General features: G+C 54.8%; 1 protein-coding gene across 1 annotated transcript; it reads right to left on the bottom strand.

Annotated features, from left to right (window-relative positions):
* Positions 1-6,094: 6,094 nt before the first annotated feature.
* CCDC177 (coiled-coil domain containing 177) lies at positions 6,095-8,191 on the bottom strand. The gene has a single exon (XM_040226204.1). It carries the CDS (start codon positions 8,189-8,191, stop codon positions 6,095-6,097), a length of 2,097 nt encoding a protein of 698 aa, XP_040082138.1.
* Between the last annotated feature and the right edge of the window lie 2,353 nt (positions 8,192-10,544).

Below are 10,544 nucleotides of genomic sequence, written 5' to 3'. Positions count from 1 at the left end.
ACTACAACACATTACTGGGGACCCATTTTTCCAAAGCCCCTTCCCCTGAAATGGTTGGGGGATTGCCACACAGCAAGGGGTCCATACTACTGCAAAGGGCTGCCATCCAAGCCTGGGGTCCACCAGTACCACCAGGCTGAAGTTCAACCTACCCCATTCCTTCTTTCACTACCTTTCCAAGTTCAAAATAACAGAATCCACAAATTGAGTGCTATCTGCCAGGGACCGTGCCGCTTTCCAAGCATTTAGCTCATTTAATAACTCCCTACCAAGTAGGATTTTTTTGTCCCCGTTTTACAGATGACAGGAGGAGCCTGTGGAATAGTAGGCAATAGTTTGAATAAGTCAACAAAGCTTGTTCCTTTGCCAAACGCTTTGCTTCGAAGCTATGGTAGCCACAAGGAACTGGATTTTTAGAAGATATTCAGTCATGCTGTCATGCTGAGACGTTCTGGATGTCAGTATTTTGGCATCCAAATTTCATTTCCCAGTCAACTTCTCACAATAAATAGGGGGACGAAGTGTAGTGGCAACATGAAAAGCCTTTGTCACCCACATGGCTCAATGATAGAATTGGAAACATGGACACCATGCTCACCAGCCAGAGACCAAAGCAGCCTGGGAGCTGGAGGTAGGTGGAATCAGTGGACCCCCACCAAGGGGCATCTCACTGTTCCCAGAGCTTACCCTTCTCTGAAAGAATGAGATGGCTACAGAACCCCTCCCTCTGCAAGAATGCTGATGCTGGGATGGGGAGGAGGATGTGTGTGTGTGCATACACGTGTATACTCCAACACAGGAGTAGAGATGGACCATCCAACAGTCCTGTGAACTGCACAAGTGTCTGACACAAGAACACGCCATCAATACTCTACTAGTGGAGAGGAGAGAGGCATGAACCCTTCAACATGGCAGCTAATTTAAAAATCACTTTGGGGGGAAAAATCATTTGGGGGACTTCCCTGGTAGTCTAGTGGGTAAGACACCACGCTCCCAGTGCAGGGGACCTGGGTTTGACCCCTGATCAGGGAACTAGATTCCATATGCCCCAGTGAAGACCTGGCAGAGCCAAATAAATAAATAAAAATATTTTAAAAAAATCACTTCAGACTAGTTTTTTATGCTCATGTGGGACATGAAGGTATTTGATGCATCAGGAAGTTAACAATACTGTAAACAGTGATTACCAGTGTTCCTCGGAAAGAAACCACCCTCCACTTCTATATCCTAACACCTGCTACTAACCATACCCTCTGTCCTAACCCTGACCTATGTGAAGCCAAAGCAGCACCAGGGAGAATATAAGGGGCTAGGGGCATGTGGGGTGCATAGGCCTGGGAGGAGATGCGTGTGGAGAGCACCAGAGCTCCATGGAACAGAGCAAGGACGTGAACAGACGTAGTGCTCTTATGTAGAGTCATGCAGCCAAAGCACGTGATCAGGCATAACGCTGCAGTGCCGCATAAGATACCCCAGCCAATCTGTCACATCTAAGGCCTAAATAACATTTCTAGAACCAGGAGCTGTCTGCGGCATCTCTGAAAGCCCCTTCCCAGGCCGTGTTGAGAAACACCAGATTTCCTTATGCTCCTCTGCCCAATGTTTCCCAGGGACCTGCAGGGTGGAGATGGGCAAGTCTCCATAGCAACCCGGGGGGTAATCTCAATCATCTAGAAGCTTTAAGAGGTGGGATATTCTGGATCACTGAACGTTCTTAGCAATTTAGTGTGAATCAAAAATCTCTTTTTGTTGGGACTTTAAAACTGGAAATGCCTCTGAAATGTTGAGTTTCCTATCTCAGCAAGAAGAGTGGAATGATGGAGCTGGTACCGTTTCGGTAATCTGGGACTCTGCAGGGCCTGAGGCTTGGTCCTCTGCGTCGACGATCATTATTTACACTGCCTCTGTTAAAGGCAACACCAATAATGCCCTTGAAGGTAATTAATCTTTTTTTTAACTGTAATTTAAAGTTGATTAAGTACATGACCTTACAAATTTGACCTGAATAATCAGGGCTCCTCTAAGGGAAAGAGAATGATGGTTGGCTGGAGGAAGGCAAGTCCCCAGGAAACTCCAAAGGCTTGAAGTTGTGCTTGAAGGACTATCGGGTCTGCCTGTGGTTGGATACCAGGATGGGAAGGCAGTTAAGCCCAACAAGGAGATAAAGGTGTCTGCTCATCTCACGATATTATGTTCTCCAGGGTCAATATCAGAGAGACCTTGTCTTCCCAGCACTAAGAGCAATGCCTGGCCCCCTGGTAGGTGGTTGATACTAATTTGACAGATGAAGGGAGGCCTCCATTCAATCCATCTTGTACAGATGTCCTCTGGTTACCATTCTCTGACCACCACTCCTCCATTGTCTATCCCTCTCTCCAACTAGTATTTATGTGCTTATTATATAAGAGGTGCTAAACCACGGGCGGATTCAATGATAAATAAGATTAGCCCCTTATGTAGAGTCAATCACCCCTCTGTTTCAGTGGACTTTTTAAAGGAAAGGGGATGCTAAGTGGTGGGCTTTGCAGAATGGCCTGAGCACAAAGGGCATTCTCATGTGCCTTCACTACCCCACAGACTCTTCGCCTTTTGAAAATCCTAATTACTGCTCCCAATATAGACTCACAGTCCGTGCGCTTCTGAAAGGAAACTTCATTCTTTCTGTCCAGATGTGGTGTAGGCACTGGTCATTGCCTGAGCAGGACAATGGGCTAGCTCAACTGATGATTCCATCTGAAATGGTTTGGTCCTGCTTGTGTCCTGGGTAACGAACCAAACTAAAGTTTTTTCCAACCCTTCCCATTCTTCCTCATCCCATTTCATACTCTTTCTGCTCTGAGCAAGGGGATATTCCAAGAGGGCAAGCGGGAAGGTCTGGGGTCACGTCAAGTCTGTATTTTCCTGGATGGTAGGAACTTGCAGCATGGAAGCCAAATTCTGGGCACTTGGTGAGAATGTTCACATCACGAGAAGTAAGACTTTCTCTGTCCATCATCCCCACCATGCCGCACTCCTCCAATTTTCTCTCGCTGCATTTCAGAGTAAGAAACACTACTCCTCCTGACCATCAACTCAAAGAAAAGACTGTAAGTAAAGGTCACACACACACACAAGGATCCTGGAAATTCTTCCTCCTCAAAGAGTAACATGACTACTTATCCTATACACAGAAGCCCTATACTCTAGAGGATGATCAGGAGGTTGGAAACTTGGAAGAACCATTCCTTACTATATTACTAGGTTTAGCCTCTGTTTTTGCTTGAATTTAGGTTGAAGCATCTGCCTGGAATGAGAGATACCCGGGTTCAATCCATGGGTTGGGAAGATCCCCTGGAGAAGGAAATGGCAACCCACTCCAGTACTCTTGCCTGGAGAATCCCATGGAGGGAGGAGCCTGCTAGGCTACAGTCCATGGGGTCGCAAAGAGTCGGACACGACTGAGCGACTTCACTTTCACTTGAATTTTATATATATATTTAAAGGATCCCAAAGTCTTGTTTCCTTTACACTGTGCTTTTCGCTAAGCGTAGGTCTCTAATTTGGTGACATTCAGACCCGGACCTTCACATCATATGTGGCATCATGATCCGCAGTGTGCTTTTCAAGAACATTTCTTTCTGCACTACGTCACAATGGTCCGTTACACTCTAGGCATACTGCAGTCACATAATCCTTGATTGCAGTGATTGTACCTGCCGTTCCAAAGTCCTAGAACTGAGAGCACCACTTTGATTCTGATTCATCCCCACAGTGTTTGTGTGAGGAGGGCAGAAGTCACGATCCCCACTTTACAGGCGGGGAAACCAAGGCACACAGAAGTGATCTACCCAAAGTCACTCAGGAAGTCAGAAAACAAACTGACTACAGGGTCAGGGAAGATCACCTTTCAGCGCCTTGTCAAAAAAAAAAAAAAAAAAAAACAACCAAACAGATTGTATCCTTCTCAAACAAATGCATATACCTTGGAAGGAAGTGGTTTTAGGTGGAACTTTCTAGTAAGGTCTCAGAGGCTCCTCTGTCAAATCAGGAACCACCAGTTAAGAACCAGTATCACACTAACATTTTAGTTAAATACCCTTGACTCACCGACAATGCTGATTATTATAGCTCACTGACAACCTGGTTACTGACATGAAAATGTGAGGAAAACTTCATCTATTCAAGAAATAAGCCTTGGCACAGCTCTTTTCCTGGTTTCACAGCATTTGATGTGTAACAGTTAAGCACTGCTTCCTTCTACACAATACTCCTGTACCTGTTGGCATTTCATTGTGGGGCGGGGGGGGGGGGGACGAGTCGGTAACAGAATGTGTGCATGTGTGTGCATGTGAGTCTGACACCAGACACTTTAGGGACAATTCTGCCCAACAGAATATACATGAACTATGTCTAATACAATACTTCTCTACCCTGATTCTTCTTTTTTGGTAACTGTTATTTCTTTATCCTGTTTATGTAAAAAGTAATATTTTACTTCCCACCTTCCTTGATGAAGGTAGAGGGTCCTTGGGTGGACATGCCTGGGGGCTGATTTCAGCTTCGTGGAAGAGAAGCACTTGAAGGGTGAAAGTTGCCGGAAGACAACTGAACGGGACTTTTTGGACCAGAAAGTGTCCTGGTCTTGCATGTATTTTCCCCCAGAGGCTAAATGACCACCTGTCTGTGACACACTGCCAGGAATCCATACTCCTGGAAACAAACTAGGCCAACAGCAGTCCTCCTGCCTCCCAACTCCAGGTCAAGAAAGGCACAAAGAAGACCAGCAAATAATACCGAAGCGGTGCTTTGGATCTGGGAGGCCTTGAGGCACCGGGAGAAAGAAGAGTACTGATGGCCCCATCTGGACGACAGGGAGGTGAGGCACGGAGAAACTGACTTAATACTTTCAGTCCTAGGGGAGAGGGAACCAGGAATGTCGGGTAGGGGTGGATCCTCTTTTTCCTCATTCAGGGAAGGAGAGGAGAGGAAGATACACTGTCAAACCATAGTGAGTACGACCCTCACCGCAAAGAGGCAAATTCCAGCTCTTCTGCCCACACAGTAAAGTAACTGCCCTCAGAGTAGCTGTGATGATCCCTTTACAAAGGGAACTGGACACCCCAAACTCTCTGGGGCCCACTCTTGGGACTGCATCCAGGGCTGGAGATTGAGGCAGAATCGGCCTGGGCAGGCACGTAGGTAGCTCTGCTTCTTAAGGCATGGATGCTGTCTGCGAGGAGTGGGCCCCACACTGGGAGGTGTCCATCAGACACTACCTCCCCTGAAAATACCCTGCAAGAAAGCTCAGTGGGGTGGAATACCGATGCCTAAGGAATCCACATCCCCGGGCTGGGGGCTTCCACTAAAGCTAAACAGCATCACCAAACCTGTGTCAATTGGGAACTTAAGAAAGACAAAAAACCCAAACTGATCATTACTGGCAGATGATTGTCTAACTAGAGAATCTAAGGGAAACAACAGAAAACCTAGCAGAACTAAGACCACAGTTTGCACAAGTGGCAGGTTAAAAGTCTAGCATACAAAAGTCAATAGCTTTTCGGTCACTTGAGGGTGGCCTAATACCCTTGGAAGAGCTGTGCTTTTCTGCGAGGCCTCCGAGCTTTGTGCAACTTGCCACATTTCAAAAGATGGAGGGGAGCCAAGGAGATGCCTCCTCTGCTGCAATCTGTGCAGACGCCTCAGATACCAAGTTTGTGAAGATGCCTGGGGTGACTGCAGCAGGAGGGGGCAGTCACTTCTGCACTGTCTCCTTGGGGGCCCTCCCCGACTCTCGACCCAGCCCCTTTCTCCCACCTCTTTTCCTTTCCAACTCAACAGACACATTGGGAACCTTGGCAAGGGCCAGGCTGGGAGCCAAGAAGGTGGGATGTGGTGGAAGATTGTGCTATGTCATTTCCAAAGAAAGCCGATTTTTAAAAACAAAGGCGGCGGACTGACGGGTCTCATACATCAGTCCTCTCATCGCCTCATTGGTCAGAAGCCTGGCGACGCCAAGGTGCTGTGCTCCGACTGGCGATTCCCACGGTCCGGACAAAATGGCCAAAAGGGGAGCCGCGGGGCTGAGCGTGGCAGTCTGGCCTGCGCACTGCGGCGGTCATTTGCGGTCCAGGTTGGCGTGCAGCTGGGCCTCGCGCACCATGCGATCGAAGGAGCGCGTGTTGGTCTCCTGGCGCACCTTCTCGCGCACGTGGAAGGAGGCGCGGGCTGTGGAGCGAGCGCTCTCCAGCGCGCTGCGCCGCTCCCGAGACAGCTGCTCGCTGCGCTCCAGCTTGCGACCGATGGCTTGGAGCAGCTCCCGCCGGCGGCAGTCTTCGTCCCTCTCCACCTTCTCCTTGTTGGCGCGCTGGGCCCGCTCCTTCTCCATCCGGCTCTGGCCCACGCGCCGCGCCTTCTGCTGCACCGCCTCCTCGGCCGCCTGAGCTGCGTGCTGCAGCCGCCGCTCGCCTGCCCGGGCCAGCGCCTCCAGGTGCGCCTGATGCTCGCGCTCCTTGCGCTCAGCAGCCTCCTTGGCTCGCCGGCCCTGCAGCTCCTCCCGCCGGGCCCGCTCGCGCAGCTCCCGGGTGCGCTGCTCCACCAACTGCTCGTAGTTCTCCTGCGCGCGGCCCAAGCTGGCCTCCAGGGAGCTCCGCAGGCCCTCGCGCTCCTGGCGTTCCTGTCGGGCCCGACCTTTCAGCAACGCCTCGTGGCGCGCCCGCTCCGCCCGGCTAAGCTCCCGCTTCTCCCGCTGCAGCTGGCCCTCCTGCTGCTGCTTGACCTGGGCGGCGCGCTTAGCGCGCTCCCTGCGGACCTGCTCGGCCCGCTCGCGCACCTCCTGCAGACCCTCCTCCCGCTGCTTCAGGTTCTGTTCCTGCTGCAGCTTGCGCTGCCGGTCCTCCCGGGCCGCGCGCTCCGCCCGCTCCCGTCGCAGCAGTCCCTGGCGCTCGGCCAGCTCCCGCCGCCGCTCCTCGCTGCGCTCGCACTGTCGCTGCCGGCGCCGCGCCTCCTCGCGTTCCTCACGACCCCGGCGGCCGCGCCGCTCCTCCACCTGCGCGGCCCAGGCCCGGCGGCCCTGCTCCAGGGCACGCTGCTTCTCGCGCTCCTCGCGCTCCCGCCGCTGCTCGGCGCGGACGCGCTGCTGCTCCCACTGGCCGTGGGCCGCGGCGCGCTGCTCCAGCAGCAGGCGCTCCTCCTGGTGCCGCGCCAACATCAGCGCCGCGATCTTCCTGTCGCGCTCCGGCACCCCGCGCAGACCCCGCTCAGCGCGCACTTGGCGCACAATGCGCTCCACGTGCTGAGCTGTCTGGGGCGAGTGGCTCAGGTCGCCGAGGCTGAAGCTGCGGCCGGTGAGCGGAACCAGGGCCAGGGCGGATGGGCGGCCCAGGGGGTTGGGAGCCGAGGCCGCCGACCCCGCCGCGCAGCTGTTCCTGGCCGAGGCCCGCGGCGGCCAGTGCAGTTCCCGCAGGCTCTCTCCGCTGTAGGACGACGACGACGCTCCGGACTCGGAGCTGAGGGCGCCCTCCCGCCGGCGGGACAGGGAGTCCAGTGAGTGGCTCTTCCTACCGGCCCGCGACCCCGCGGGCGGGGGTTGGGGCCGGGCCGGGGACGGGCTGGAGGAGGCTTTGCGAGCGGCGCGCGGGGCGGGCGAGGCCGGGAGGCTGGCGCTGCTGCAGCTGCTGCTGCTGCCCGCGCTAGGGGCCGAGGCTGCGGCGGCCGCGGGGCCCAACGGCGTGAAGAGGCGCCGCTTCTCCTCGCGCACGATGCGCTCTCGCTCGGCCCGGCACTGCTGCAGCTTGGCGCGCCGCTCCGCCTCGTAAGCCTCATACAGGCCAGTGGCCACTCGCATCGAGCGGCCGGGGGCCTCGCGCACCAGGTCCGCCAGGGCCCGGGGCAGCAGCTCCACAGGCTTAACGGCGCAGCGGGCGCAGGCCTCTAGCGAGCGGGGGCTGGTCAGCACGTACCGGCTGCCCTCGGCTTCTGGACAGTCGAAGTTGAAGAGATCGAGGTGCAGCAGCGGGGACTGCTCCCGCTGCCCGCCTTCTGCCGCGGGCGGGACTTCAGCCTTGCGGGGCGCCACGGCGGAGGCCGAGGCCGAAGACGCCGTGGGCTGCTGGGCGCCCTGGGAGTCAGGGGGCACCGACGCGGCGGCTTCGTCCCCCCCGGAGCCTCCGGGCTCGGCTCCCAGCTTCTCCTCTTCAGGCACGGGATCCACCATGGCTGAGCCCTGTCCCTTTGTGGAGTCACTGCGGATAACAAGGGAGAGACATCGAGGAATACATTTAAAAGCAGTCCACCCCCTTCCCCAACCCCCCATTCCTGTTCATCCCCTCACCCAACTTAATCCTCTCTGGGATTAGGCTCAAAGGCCCGGTGGAATGTAAGTCATAATACCGATGCCCTGAAAACCCAAGCGGGCGGGAGAGTGCACAGAGCCTCTGCCTCCCTCAGCGTCGGAGTGCCGGGCGGAGGCCCGCGGCCAAGCCCCCCCCCCGGGCGTCTGGCCCGCTAGATGCATCTCCTCCCAGTTGCAGGTTAAAATGAAAAGATCGGGGTGCGGGAGACAGCCGACCCGAGAGGCTCTGGAGGATTCCCGAGAGGATTAGCGTATTCATTTGTCGCTTAGGCGGGCGACCGGGGAGGCAGCTTTGCAGGAACAAAAAAGGAGGTCTGTGCATCGTCACAGCGCACTGCTGTGAAGACCCCATTTGCCCAGGGAAGAAGTTTATAGTTGATTTCCCTTTTGCCAAAGGAGACCCAGGCGTAGGGCCCAGAGGTGACAGCAGAGAGGAGAGAAGTGCCTCTGCCCGAAAAAGACCTCCCCGGGAGGGCTGATCGAGCCTTGCTCCTGCCTCTTGGGCAGGGCTTGCAAGGAGCTGTGCCCGCCTTCCCCGCGTCCCCACCACCGGGTGTTCGCCTGGGATGGTGAAGGAGCCTGGGTCTTCCCAGATGCACCCGATTCTCTCTTAAAGCCGTGCTAAAAGCGCCATCCACCCCAGTCTAGGCTCGGACACCTGTCCCCAGACTTCCTCCGAGGGGCCCCACCGTATCTCAGCGAGGTTGGGCTCCTGGAGCTCAGCGAGCCGGTCCGCTTCCCTGGTGCCCGGGCCGGTTCGCTTACCCCACGTCCCGTGCTCGGCCCCGCGCCGAGGCTTTTGTTCGCAGCTCGCCGCTTTCCCTTGTGCCTCTTCAGTCCTTTCGCCGGCGGGGTCGGATTACCGCCGGCTGCAGCCGCGATAGTAGCCCCAGCTGCCGCCGCCGCCACCGCCGCCAGCGTCTCTCCATGGGGCCGCGCACACCCCAGACGCTCCCTACCCGCAGGAGGGGGAGTGCGACAAGGTCTCCCTAAAATAACGCAGCTCTGCTCCCTTCCCTCACGCTGATTCTTAAAAAAGGAAGCAAGCCGGGTTCCATCGCTGCCGCATCCACCGCCGCCTCGCCAATCGTGAAGGGACCGCAGGTCTTTCGACGCCCCCCGGCGCCTCCTGGTGGACGCTCAAGGGTGTTGATTTGCTTGCTTAGAAAGCAAAGAGAAGCAAGGGGGAGGGAGGTGTGTGGAACGTATATAAATGATACATTATACATACATATATAATATATATAATATTTTTTAATCAAGAAACCCTATTCTATCAGCACCTTAACTAGGGAGAATGAAGGACTTGCTCAGATTGTTTCTCAGCCTGAGAAGCAAACAATCTTGATGGCAAATAATTTGGTATCACTATGGCGCCTGATCCGAACCATGACTTTATTTTTTTAAAGAAAAATCAAGGACACTCAAATAGGTTTGAGGCAGGCAGAAGATGTGTCTAGGGTTTAGTGCAACATTTCAGGACTCCCTGGTTCCAGACAATACCGATTAAAACCAGTCAGTGCCAGTTATGAGTGCTCTTTAGAGACACCTCCTCACCACCTCTTTTCCAGTTTGAGCGGTAGTGGCTGCAGCAGACAGATGGAAGGTGTACTTAAGGGAAAGGGTTGGAGGGTGGGGGGGGGCACATAACATTTAGAGAGCGTGGTGAACTCTGTCGTTAATAACCGCGACGTTTCGGACAGGCAGTGAGGAGCAAGGGGAAGGCTTAGTGCAGGGAGATGACATGATTCGGTTTATATTAATACTTTAGGAACATAGCTCTGGCAACGATGGGGTGAAGGCTTTGGGGGGCAAAAGGGAGGCAGGAAACCAAGTTTACTGGGCACCGCAGTCACCCAAGGCAGGAAGGATTGGGGCCTGAGGAGAAGCAACAGTAGGAGGCCTGGGCCTGGTGGGAGGCAGGGGTGTACAGATTCCTGAAATGGAGAGTAAGAGAAGCAGTACTCAAAGGGAGCTTGGCTGTGGGGTGTGAGGAGCAGCGAAGGGGAAGGATGACTTCCCCGAGCGACAAGCTGGCTGGGTGCACCACAAACCCGGAGCGTGGGTCCAAGAAGGAGGATTAGGTGGTGTGAAGGGCCAAGGAAGGATGGGCTCCTTTTAGGACCACTTGGGTTTGAGGTGGAGCCACCCAGCTGGGATGGTGCGTGGTAAGGTGGCTAGGAAGTTGTGTCACAGGTCTGGACTAAAGCTAGAG

This window comes from Oryx dammah, unplaced genomic scaffold (assembly GCF_014754425.2).
Source record: "Oryx dammah isolate SB20612 unplaced genomic scaffold, SCBI_Odam_1.1 HiC_scaffold_26, whole genome shotgun sequence".
Lineage (NCBI taxonomy): Eukaryota > Metazoa > Chordata > Mammalia > Artiodactyla > Bovidae > Oryx > Oryx dammah.
The sequence above is the reverse complement of the archived record's forward strand: the minus strand, read 5'-3'. Positions and strand labels throughout refer to the sequence as shown.